The following is a 13,436-nucleotide window of genomic DNA, read 5'->3' as shown; positions in this document are numbered from 1 at the left end:
TTTTACACAGGTTCATGTGGTTCCTTGGAGTTCCTGTTCAGTGAGTTTATTATTTGGATTCTATTTGGATGTTCTCTTTCTGATGATCCAACAGGATTCGTGGCTTTTGGCCTTTTGATTCAGAGTAGATTTTAGTTCAGTACTCCACATAGAAAGGTGGGGAAATGGACATGTACAAGCTAAATATTCTTATGTTCTCCACAAGCACTAGCGTTAGTGTTCTTGCTGTGCAACTCCAAATTCCTTCTGTCTCTTCTCACACTGTGAGAAATCACAGCCTATTTTTGTAGGCTAAAACTGAAGCTGCTTTTTTAGTACCTCTTCAATTATTTAGTTCTTGTCCACAGTGAAATTGTGCACTACTGAAAATGTGGGGACTTAAAATTGATTCTTAAATCAATAGTATGGGATTTTATAACATTAATTTTTAATAGGAGAATTATAGGAAGCCTTTTTCAGTTTGAAAGTCACAATGCGTAAACCATGGTTCTTCAGCACTTAGGCCATTACCAGTGCTGTATTTTAATCTCTCTGGTGTTAACCTTGTGCTCTCTGCTACTTTCAGGGGTTTTGTCTTTCAAGATAGCTTTCTTCACTTAGGCCAGGTAGATGTAAATAGATTTCTTAAATACTTGTAAAAAACTGTATGATAGCTATGTGTGGTAGTGGGAATCTTTCCTTGAAATATTACACAGGCAGGTTTTGATCATTGTGTTTGTCAAGGTGCAGCACTTGGAAATTATTTCAACATACAGAAAAAAAAAGAAAAATTAGTAATTTTAAACTATTACCTTACAGAATTATCAGAAAGAAAGAATGTGCACTTTACATATTCTACATCCATTACCATGTTGTCCCTAGAAAATAGGAACAGGTGTGCCCTTCATAAAATAGACAATTTTACATTCTGAAATAACCATTGTTAGTTAAGTTACAGTGAACAAGCAGAAGATAAGAAATTTACTAGGCTGTTACTGTTAACTGAATGTGATGTATGGGGCATTCATCCAGCATAGTTGGAGGGGAAGTGCGATATGCTAAAAGCTGCTTAGCTATTTGTGTGTGGGAAGTACTTGCTGAAGGAATCCTGTGAGATTTTGAGAGCTTAATTGTGATATGAAATGCAGCTGGATGTTGCATAACTGAGAAGTATGTGTTTGTTGGTATTATTTGGTAAGTGCCAAAGCAGCATGGTTGGTCATAAGTTAGAAAGCTGCATTTAAGAAATTATAAAGATTTATTTAGAACTACATAAGTATCGTGTATGCATCTATAGATTATAGACTCGTAGAATCAAAGAATAGTGTGGGTTGGAAGAGACCTTGAAAGGTCATCTAGTCCAACCCTGCTGCAGTAAGCAGGGATATCTTCAACTAGACCGGCTTGCTCAGAGTCCTGTCCAACCTGACCTGACCTAGAATGTTTCTTAGGGATGGGCCATCCACAACTTCTTTGGGCAACCTGTTCTAGTACCTTCACAACCTTCAGTGTGAAAAATTTCATCTTTATACCTAGTCTGAATCTACTGTCTTTTTGTTTAAAAACATTGCTCTTTGTTCTTTTGTTACAGATCCTGCTAAAAAGTTTCTCCCTATATTTCTTATAAGCCCACTTCAGATACTGGAAGGCTGCTATAAGGTCTCGCCGAGCCTTCTCTTCTCCAGGCTGAACAAGCCAAACTGTCTCAGCCTGTCTTCATAGGAGAGGTGCTCCAGCCCTCTCATCATCTTCATGGCCCTCTTCTGGACTTGCTCCAACAGGTCCAAATCCATCTTATGCTGGTGGACCCAGAGCTGGACACAGTACTCCAACTGGGGTCTCATCAGAGCAGAGTAGAGGTGGAAGATCACCTCCCTTGACCTGCTGGTCACGCTTCTTTTGATGCATGTCCAGTCATGTCCAGCTTTACATCTACCAGTATCCTGAGTCCTTTGCAGGGTTGCTTTGAGTCCCTTCATCCCCCAGCTGATACCGAGGTACTGATACCGAGGGCTGCCCTGGCCCATCTGCAGGACCTTACACTTTTCCTTGTTGAACCTCACAAGGTTTGCATGGAATCATTTCTTGAGCTTGTAAACACGTTAACGTTTATAGTATTGCTGCTATGTTAAGATTATGCTTAGGTAAGCTGTGTATCTACCCAAAATGAAAACCTTTAAAACTACTTGAGGCATACAGCATTGTTAGCTTTCTGGCTTTCCACATTCTATTTTAAGAAGTATTACATAGAAATGGCCTCCCTGTGAATGCTTTTTCACTTCTGCAAAGGTTTTATCAGTAAACAAAATTTTATTAATGCAATAAATAGCTCTACAATAATTTCAGACAAGCAAACATTGTTTTGTATCTTTGCCCCAGTAGTGAACTATTTCTCTTAGTTCTGTCTTTCCAGTAATTTGGTATAATAAATAATCATATGCATATTTTCCCTCTATTGCAAGTCTTGGTATGGCTCTCATAAATGGTTGTATATATAAAATTACATGGCAGCTTAGTAACAAACTCCTTGTAAATAGTTTGCCCCATTGAAAATGAGTTTCAGAAACACAATGCAAAGCTTCAGAGCAGACCTTCCTTCTTGTGTTCCCTTCTCTTTCTGTCCCTTTGAAGCTCTTCCGCTGGTTATTCTCACTGCTAGTACAGAAAAATGTACTAAGGATTAATGGTGTATATGAAAGGTTTCATAACTAAAGCCAGCACTGAATTGGAAATTGTCATGACAGGCGTTAATAAAATATATACAGGAAAGCACTGTAAAGGTAAACTTTACTGGAACCTTTCACTTACTAAATATCCCAGTAAAAGCTTCTGTTTCTGCTATCAAATTTAAACAATACTTCCTGATCTGAATTCAGAGGCAGCATCTGCTGTTACACAGGATGGCAGACAGCAGTTGGATGTTTTCTGTCATATTGTCGTAAATTGTAAGAAGAGAAGTTTTGGGACCACAGCTAAGAGTTTGAAGTGAAGGACAGCATGTTTTGACTTTCCATGTTACCTTCTCTGACTGAGCGTGGAAGCTCTGCCTTGCCTGTGCTTTCATTGCAATGGCTTCTGCCACGTCTAAAACTTCATTCCTAGCTACAGATGTATTTTCCAGAAAAGCAATGGAAGTACTGTTGATAAGAAATCAGTTGATTCGAAGCAGTTCTGTGATGATTGAAACTATAAACTTCTCAAAATATTCATACAGGCCTGTGTAACTTAATCTGATTTTCACCTGTTCCCTGGAAAGACTACAGCCGTGTCTCCTTCTGTCAAATACACGCCACCTCTTCTGATCGGGTTTTAATGGTAGGCAGCAGAAGTTGAATGAAAAGTAATTTACTTAGAATGATTTAGAACTCAGAACTCTGCTGGAGTATCTTTCTTATATTATGGAAATACTTTAAAATGAGAAGGAAAAGGAGGAAGTGCTTCCTAATCCATGACCTGGTGCATTGAAATCACAAATACCGGTAATCTCTGTATGAGAAGTGTGAACTATTATGTTGACATAAAAGTCTGTGAATGCCTGCGTGCATATGTGTATTTAAAGATACTAATATTGATACAGGTAATAAACTGAAGTGAAAACACTCTTACGTTTCTTCTGTATTCTGAAATTTAGTTCTTTATGGAATCCTTTTGTTTCAGGGGAGGAGGGAATGTGTTCAGAGTTGCTTTTTAATAGGTATAAATATTCTATCTAATACATTTTTTGAGAAATCAGTAAGATGGGATCATCTGTTAATACTACTCATTCAGGCTTAAAATTGTGTTGTAAACAGTAATTCAAAATGTCTGTTTTCTGCACTCATAGAGACTGTGTATTTGTTTTGTAGTGTAAAATTCAGTAAGAGATAAAAGGTATGTACATTACCAAGTAACACTCTTACAGAAGCAGTCTAGCAAAACCCTGGGTTTTCATAGTTTTAATTTATAAGTAGCATTTTAAATGCTTGAAAAATACTTTGTTCTTGCAAATGTGTTTTCCTGTGAATGTTCTAAATGCATGAAATGCTTGGTTTAGTAAATGATTACATTTAAATTTTCAGTTAAACTTTTTTTATGTTCAGCGAAACTGAACCACTTTGGAATACGACAAGAGAGACTTTTTTGATACATGTGCCTTACTGAGAAAATTAGAACATTAAATTATTAATTCCAGACAATCCTTTTGCATGAATACTATGCACAGTTCATTCCTGAATTTATCTGAAACAGTGAGCCTTTGGGGATATCTTTTTGGAATTGCCTGTCTGCAGAATGACTTCAAAAGAAGCTTGTTACTTAAATTGCCAGTACATTTGCACACATCTGAAAACACTGGTGTGGATGAAATGGTGGAGCAGATTATACTTATGGTCATTTTTCTGTCCACTAATTTCCATTTGTCAGAACAGAAATACAGGAAGGAGACCTTTGTGTTAAGATGTAAGTAGCTTTGTCATAATCATAGATGAGTTTGTAACTTCAGTTTGCAGAATTGTTGGAAAGGCAATCCTTCCAGCAACGTCAAATCATGACAGGATAATGAAATGGGTTTAGGTAGGTACTTTACCACATGGTCATTGTTCAAGCTGCTCACTGTTTACTCAGCATAGAAGATAAAATATTGCCAAACTATTCCCGTGGCTATTTTGCCTTTGTGCTGTTTGGTCTTTCTTAGTTCTTGCAGACAGTTATCCTCATGAACTTGGCACAAGTTTGGGTAATAAATACACTTGCTAAGGTTCAGTTTCTTGTAAAGGCCACTCACTTTGTGCTTCTCATGTCCCTGCCTTCCGTGTATTTTGGTCTTTGTCATTGGGTCTGCTTGCCATTGCTAGCATGCACAATTTGGTTTAAATTTCCCTTTGACATGAAGTGGATTTGAGATTTTGGCAAATACCAAGCTATTAATGTTCATGTTTGATACTAAATTAGACTATAAAATAATTTGTGTATCTCTAGTAGTCACCAAAGCAAGAATATAGCTCTGAAGGTGCAGATCAGCACCCTTATGCTTTGTTGTTTCATAATTCCCTGTATGAGAAAGGTAGAGTGTTTAAAAAATAGGCTGGGGATTTTACATATGCTGAAGTCGGTTTGAAGTCGTGGATGCTGTAGCTGCGTTACATTTCCTATACATACTAAGGCACAAGTTCAGTATGTCTACTGTAAGACATGAATACAGATATGCACGGATGGTGATACCTCCTGAAGTGTTCCATATTGCCAGATTTTGACGTTCATGACTTCTGTGTCAAGTTTTCAAATATATGGCAGTCACATTCTTTACTTTCAAAATAAACAAACACTTTCATGCAAGGAAGATAAAGGGTGGCCAACTTCCACTGGAACTGGAAAGCAGACAGAAATGAGAAGGCATCCCTGAGTGTGATCTTCTGAACAGATTGTCTCAGAATGCAGTGCCATCCCATATGAGCTAACAGCTAAAAATCTTATTGGTCTTCTGTGATATTTTCCCAGTCAAGTGATTTCCAGACTAGTGAAGTGGCTGGTGCTTCTTACTGTCTCTCTGTTGTTCCAACTTGTGAGTATCCTGGGCTACTGGGGAGGATGGTCTCCAACTGCAGTGTGCTGAACAAAGTAATGAAAAATTACAGTATTTGACATGCAGGGAGAGAAATCTTACTATAGGCTGCCAGTTATTTGTGTTCTTTAAAAAAATAGAGAAGAACAAAGAGAAACCCTCTTCCTAAGTAATAAACTTACTCTATTGTTCTATTCTGTTTCTTTTATTTTCTTTTTTTTTTCTAAATAAAATGAGAAAGAATGTTGTGGTTACATGAGAGATGGCATTGTATTAAGTAAGTGTTGGAAGCTTCCTATAATTTTAATTAAATACTGCATCTTAACTATGCTCTTTACTAATCGGACTCTGCAGTAGACTTCTAGAAACATTAAAGTGCCTAAGTCTCACATCTGCCTTCAGCCTTACATGTTTCTCTGGTGTAGTAAGACATATGTTTCATGTGTTATCACCAAATTGTTAATGCTGGTATTCTAGTGATTGACCTCTGCTCTTGACATTGATCTTTTCACTCAGGTAGATAACTGTTGTGTGTGTAAGACACTGGAAAATAACTTTTTATGGTTTAGTAAAAGGAGAAAGTGACTTTTTCTGAAATATGTATCAACTACTTTGTAACGTTCTTGATTATTTTTAAAATTAAAGGGTGGCGATCTGTATTCTATTGTGTTGAAAATTTGGAATATATTGCTATGTTAGTTTGTCAGTGTATGTCTGAAGCTTTAATTATTCTCATACTTTTAAAATATTGACAAATTTTCACTTTAAATGTGATTCTTTTGTCTGTTTAAGATGGTCCAGCTGAAGCATCTGTTACAAATGGAGGCACTGCTGCTGTCACAACGCTGAATGATGACCTGGATATCTTTGGTCCAATGATCTCTAATCCTTTACCAGCAGCTGCTGCACCTCCTGCTCAGGTAAAATTTATTTAGTTACGTGTGGGCTTAAATCTGTGCACTCGTGCACATATTTTCCTTCAGGGAATTGTTCATTCACACAGAAAGGATTCATACTTCTCACACTTACGGCTGGAAACTCTTTAAGCAGTAATGGCTAGATTTTTTTCAACCCTTCAAACATCTATACTGCTTGGTTATATTATAGAATTAGGAGGTAGTGCGGTCTTCCCTTCTGATTCCTCCTGGTTATTCAGCTAAATTGGATTCTGTCTTGCCATGGTGACGGTTCTTTTTTAATAGGTATTGCTGAATATACTTTATGTTCTCAGGTTATTGGGCTCTAAGTCATACTTTTCAAGACCTCTTACTGCTTTATGATTCTGATATTTAGGAGAGGCTACAGCAGATGCTTCTGTCTTAGAGCTGCTAAAGATTTGGGGTCTTGGGTTTCTCAAAATCAAGAATGGATATCAAGAGCAACGAATACTGCTACCTGTGCTGATCTTTTGTCTCATCTTGGAACTTGTATGCCTTTCTTTCCTCAAGGAAGGGTAGCATAACCCCTGCGCCTGGCCTGTTCCCTCTCTTACAGCTATAACAGTTTGGAAGCAACCCCATTGCCTGCAGTAGCTGAGAAAGGCAGCTTTGAGACACAAAGAAACTCCTTAAAGCTGCAGCTGTCTTAAAGTACCTGTCAGCCTCAAAGAATGTTGGTGTTGAACAGGGCTGGTACAGATCAGAATGTGCATGTGCAGGCTTCCTTACCCAGAGTGGCTTCTGAGGGGGAGGCTTTGGAGGAGTACTCAGCTCATCTCCCCATCTCTGAGGCCCTTTTAAGGTAATTTAGAAGCTTAATTTTGCAGAAGGCTTTGTGTTACACTCTGCTGAACTGGAAAGAACTGCTTGTGTTCTTGAATTCATGGTCTGGGACCTGTGATATATACTTGTTTATCCAGTAGTTTTCATAATATATGAAATGGAAGGGATGATGATGGAAAGGAATTCTGATTGAACTGACATACTGTAATTTCATTTCCAAATTTTCTGTTTGATCATGTTGATCAAAGGATATCCATGTTGTTCAGCAGATTTGATTGTAATTTTTATTCCTTATCCTTTACTCTCCCTTCCCCTCCTTGTTGCTGAGGGCTCTCTTTGTACAATGTGCTAGATAGGGTTTTAGAGACTTAAACCACATTTCTTTTTAATCATGAAGCTATGGATAGAGCAAGCTTCCCACCATGTCTTAAGCCACCCAGGTGGTTCAGCCACCTGGGGACTTCTGCAGTTGAGCACCCCGACAGTGAGTTCCTGTCTTTGGAACTGGAAAATTTAGAGTAGATATCTATGGCAAATTCTTAAGTTGAGATGAGTAGCACTTGTTTTAATATCTATTAACAGAATGCATTAAAATAGAAGAAGGGACCAAATGTGGAGTATTGTGGCTTGCTTTCTTACTCAGGAGATATTTACCATGATGTTCTGCAGAGTAGGTGCTTCTGAGATGCCACAGTGGGATTTCTGAACATAGAAAAAGAAGAGAGTTTAATGGTGTTCCTCCGACTGATTTGTATAAGCAATGTATGACTTGATTTTTCACAGGATTGCTTGTCTTTTCCAGCTTAACCTGAAAGGCAGCATTTAGTGCTAAATGCACATGGTTTTATGGCACTCTGGAGCACAGAAATGTCTGTTTGAATGCTTTATTATGAGACTGAAACAATGTGATGTCTGCAAACCTGAGGATTTATAACCACAGACAGAGCCAAAACATGAGTTTAAAATGAAAACACACCTGTTTGTTTTTCCTTTTTCAAATGTCACTTGAGCATTCAGAATCATATGTACTTTGACTCTGCTGTCAGATATGTGTCTTTATTACAGGTTTCAAAACCACTTAGAATATTTCTTCCTGCTGTTCCGTATAGCTGGATGCTAGTAAAAGCTGTTGAATTTATAAAGGACTGGTAAAGAGCAACATGTGATGGAGTAACCTTTTTCCTAGAATTTTGCCTATTAGTAAACACAAGGGGGTTAGAAAGAGTTGACTTAACCACCTCCTACTATAAAACTAGAAAAAAGGCATATGCTATAGATTTATCTGCTGTGCAGTATTCATGGAGAGAAATGGTATAGATTTATCCACTATGCAGAAAAAAGGATGGAAGACATTTTGTACGTTTAGTGATGTGTATGTTGTATGTACGATGTGTGTTTAGTATGTAAAGTGGGCCTAGCAAAATTATAGCTCTTAAAACAGGGTTTTTGTTGCCAAACATTATACAGGAACTGAGTGAAGGTCTGTCATTCTTAGCTAGGATGGCGTGTCTACCATCAGTAGACATGTGCCAGTGTCTCACCACCCTCACAGTGAAGAATTCCTTTCTCACGTCCAGCCTGAATCTGCCCTTTTTTAAAACCATTACACCTCATCCTGTCGCAACAGGCCCTGCTAAAAAGTCTCTCCCCATCTTATAGGCCCCTGTTAAGAACTGAAAGGCTGCTCTGAGATCTTCCCAGAACCTTTTCTTCTCCAGGCTGAACAATCCCAACTCTCTCAGCCTTTCCTCATAGGAGAGGTGCTCCAGCTGGTAATTTTTGTGGCCCTGCTCTGGACTTCTCCAACAGGTCCATGTCTTTCCTGTACTGAAGACTCTAGATAATTAGGCTTTCTCAATAAATGCGATGTGCTTAAGGGACTTCAAGCCAATTATAAATGATGTATTTTAGAAATTTTATTACTTTAAGTAAATCAACCAAAACTTTACTTTTGCCCTTTCTCCAAAAATCCTGTTTTTCTTGTTGTAGTAGTTTATTTCAAACCACTTCATCTTTTGTTTTAGCTCTTCTTTAATCTATTCTGCCTACATGAGGATTAATGAGATGTGAATTGCAATCTCCTTGTGATTTCCTAATTATTTTTCATAATCTAACTACAACTCATGATTTATGCTTCTCACTGATGAAAAACGTTGGAGCAACAGGAATTAATAATCTGTATGTGTACACACTGGAGCTGGTTGAGGATTTAGTTTTCCTTGTAACCTCCATTCATTCTGGTGGTTCTTCTGTATCATATGTATTGCATTTCCTTCTTTGATCATACCACATCCTTTTAAATCCTTATTTACTTAAAGTTAACTTCTGTCGATGCACAGGGGCTAACCTGGTTCAGGAGTGAGGCTGTGTACTAAATACTTAATGTCCCACCTTTAGCAGGTTTCATTCAGTAGTCTGTCTTGACCTTTATTTCCCAGAGCACTTCTACTAAACCAGCAGCTGCTACCTTGTCTGCGGCACCTGGGGACCTTGATCTGTTCACTGAGCAAACAACAAAATCTGAAGAGTCAGCCAAGAAACAGCTCTCCAAAGACTCCATCTTGTCACTGTATGGCACAGGAACCATGCAGCAGCAAACTGCTCCAGGTAAATATTTTTGCAAAGCTTTTTACATGGTCCTATTGTAAGCTTTACCTAGAATAGTTATCTGCTGCAAGTGTAAAACTACAGTTGGCTACCTGCTGCCTATATTAAAATGGAGATTTTTATCAGTTATAAAAATGAGAAAGGTACTGAAATGTAATACAGAAGCTAAAGAAAAACAAAGCAGTGTGTGATTTTATTAGAGCTGTTCAAATTATCAAGTACACAGTTTACTGAAAGATTTATGAATTCAGCTTCTGCTCATTCATCGCTTGAGGTGCGAGTCTCCACTGTGCGAAGAGGAGACTGCCAGGATCAGGACAGAGGTCATATCTTGATTTCAGCTCTGTTCGTGGGAAAGCAAAGACCTCCAATACTGCCATTAAAAGCTTCTGGTTCACCAAAGGGATTTGCCAGACTCTTTTTGGTAGTTAACCTATGATGACAAGTCACCTTCGAGAGTTTTTAAGCAATTTTTTGCTTTTACCAGAAACTAAATTAACAGCTTTGATGTACAACTTGGACAAAGTTATCCTTTAAAATTAAAGTGGTGCACTTCTGACTTAGGTGATAAGGGAGAAAATCACAAAACGCTTTTGCTGAAATCTTCCCTTCTCTGCTGCAGGTATGTTCATGGGGTCATCTTCTATGCCATTTACCACGCAACCACCAACTCATTTTCAAGGCTTTCCAGCCATGGGAGTCCCTGTGCCTGCAGCAACTGGGATGATGGGAAACATGATGGGACAATCCGTGCCAGTCATGGGACAGAGCACAGGCGTGATGGTAGGAATGGGAATGCCCAATGGATTTACTGGTACTACACAAACTGGTGTGATGGGACTTCCTCAAAATGTCGTTGGACCTCAAGGTGGAATGGTGGGACAGATGGCCACGCCACAAAATAAGTATGGATTGCAGCAAAGCCAGCAAGCTCAATGGAACCTCTCTCAGGTAAAGACTCGCTATTCCTAGACAAGAGTGCTTTAGAGAAGATGCTGCTTTGCAGATAGACAATGTAGGCAGTAGGAGGAAGCAGTGTGGCCAAGTTACAGACTGCAGCACTAGGAACTGCTCAGAGGACCATGTTAAAAAATCAGTGGATAATTCAGTTGAGGATAACTGATACTTAAGCAGATAATAAATGTTGCCAAAGTAGAGCAGAGTCAGCAGTCTGGTTCTGTAGCTGCTCTCACCCTGGCATCTGAACTAGACAGGTACAAAACTAGCTTAGCTGTAGTTACAAAATGCTGAAATATAATCACTGCCTTGTAAATAAAAGCAGAATTTAATTGCTTGAGAACAGCCATTAACAATCAGTACTTTCATGTACAGGCTTCAAGATAAATTTCAGGGGAATGTGGAGTGCTGGGCACTCTTAACCTTCTCCTGTAAATAATTTGCTTAGGCTAATCTATTATTTATCTGTAGCATTTCTGTGCTATGTTTCTAAATTTCTTAAACATGTTTAAAAGTTTCTCTAAAAGTGTTAGTGTACTCTTACTCGTATGCTAGTGTTAGTTAGTGTACTATATTTGTACATATCCAATGAAACATCTTGAAATCGGGTATTTGAGAGTTTATTGGGGAAGAGGGGAACAAACCTAAATGATTCCTTCAGAGTTCAGTGTGGATGATAGCAACTACTTTTGTTATACTACCGTTCGGATTATGAGAACAATATAATAATTCCATGCTGCTCACTCTGGTAATTCAGGGAGTGAACCTTAGTGGCTTACTCAGACTGGTTTATGTTAGTTTTTACTGTTCTGCTCAGTCCTGTGGTGTAAACATTTATGAAGGTGAGCAGGATTTCTTACACGGATAAACCAGGCTGTCATTCTGCTTTGAAAAATAGTTTGTAAAAGGTGAGAATTTCAAAATGTCAAACTGAAAAAAAAAAAAAGCTGTGGATTTACTGCTAAGTCTTTTTCGAGGTGTGTAGCTTTAAAAAGACCTGCATTAGCTTTGAAATTAAAATCATGCTTCTTACTAAGTATATATTAAAGATTGGCTCAGAGAACAAGCTCTTACATGTTTGCGTACTCCTGGCGCATCAGGTGTTACCAGCATGCTGACATCCTCCAGTCTGTAGGGAAACAAAGGGGAACTGTGATCTAAGCTCTAGCTCAGTCGAAATGGGAAGAGTTTTGCCAATTAGCATAGTGTCCTTTACAGTCTGCTTCCTAAGAATTCTGCTCCAGAAGAGATTAACAACTTGCTAAAGCATGCTTTCATCTGCTTTTTTAAAATGTCCATGTTCAATGATGGGTTGTTTTTGCAGGTACTCATGTAGAACCACACAGGGCTGAGCTTTACCCTGAAACACTAGTTTGCATTTACTTAATTTTTTCCACCAGTTTCATTTTGCAACCCAGTATTGTTTGCTTATGTTTACATGAACTCTGATTTTTACCTAATGCTATCTCTAACTTGAATCTAGTGTTGCTTATCCAAACCATCGGCTCTGGTTGTTAGTTGCTCTAAATGCCTTTTTGCTGAACATCTCTTCTGTCTATACAGCTGGGTTCTGGCTTGTCTGTAGGCGTTCATTTTTCAGAAGGCAAGGGAGATTAACCTGAAGAATACTTGTATAACTACAGTGACTAGATAATATTTGTAGAGAGTAGAAATACTTTTGCACCATTCCTGAAGTGAGTTGGTTGAATTCTGAACTCTTTCCAGCCTTTAACTAGGTGTTGTCTTTAATTTGATGTGAATGATTTCACTTGTTTTGAAAAATGCTATCTTGAATAGATTCTTTAGCAAGAATGGTTAAATTTAGGTAGTACTCAAGTTTATAAATCCACCTCAGTCTTTGCTGGTTGCCACCTAAATGGACGTTTCTATAAAAACTCATGCAGTCAAGATTATGAGGTCTCCAAAGAAATATTGCTGGAACAAAAAACATCTGGAGTTGCAGTGTAGACAAGGCTGTATTACTTACTTTGGTGTTTCTTTATCACAGTTTTGTTAGTTAGCTTTGAAAATTGCAAAGCAAGATCTTCTCAGCCGGGACACATCAAACTCCTTCCTGTGTCACACGCTCTGTAAATTCACTAGTGGAGTGTTTATTCAGACTTGATGTCAGACATCAAGTGCTACAGCCAGTCAGCTGATGTGTAATGGTGACTGAGAAAAAGCTGCTATATTGAAAAATGCTTAGAAACTTGCATTGAGTCAATGTTTTATGAATTTTAGGAAAACACGCTTTAGCAGGGTTGCTAGTTGGAGGAATGACTGACTGCTTTGTGTTTTAGCACCAGCACTAACTGGGCTTGTGTGTGTCTGTGTGCTTCCCAGATGAATCAGCAAATGGCTGGAATGAACCTCAGCAGTTCCAGCAATGTGATGGGCTTTGGGCAGCCCCCCAGCACAGCGGCAGGATGGACTGGAAGCTCCTCTGGTCAGACTCTCAGCACACAACTGTGGAAATGAAAGTTGCGAAAGAAGTCTCACCCAGAACAGCCACCTAACATTCCTTGTTCAAATGCATTTACTTTCACTGTTCCTTCCATGTACATACTCTTTTTCTTTTTCCCCCAGCTGTTCAGATTGAGAATATAACTGACTGACCGTGTTGTGGTCTATAT

General features: G+C 38.5%; 1 protein-coding gene across 3 annotated transcripts in view; it reads left to right on the top strand.

Moving 5' to 3' along the window:
• The window catches only part of LOC308219623 (stromal membrane-associated protein 1-like), a gene marked incomplete at its 5' end in the record, with an annotated part of 160,537 nt that extends 147,121 nt beyond the window's left edge, over positions 1–13,416 (top strand). For all 3 annotated transcript variants that reach the window (XM_080614851.1, XM_080614853.1, XM_080614852.1), the window contains 4 exons: positions 6,311–6,438; positions 9,678–9,846; positions 10,469–10,797; positions 13,147–13,416. In XM_080614851.1, coding sequence (XP_080470977.1) covers positions 6,311–6,438; positions 9,678–9,846; positions 10,469–10,797; positions 13,147–13,281 — 761 coding nt within the window. In that variant the 3' untranslated portion in view covers positions 13,282–13,416. The remainder of the gene's footprint in view (positions 1–6,310; positions 6,439–9,677; positions 9,847–10,468; positions 10,798–13,146) is intronic.
• Positions 13,417–13,436: the final 20 nt, after the last annotated feature.

Source organism: Psittacula echo (assembly GCF_963264785.1).
Source record: "Psittacula echo genome assembly, chromosome: 4".
Taxonomy (NCBI): domain Eukaryota; kingdom Metazoa; phylum Chordata; class Aves; order Psittaciformes; family Psittacidae; genus Psittacula; species Psittacula echo.
The sequence above is the reverse complement of the archived record's forward strand: the minus strand, read 5'-3'. Positions and strand labels throughout refer to the sequence as shown.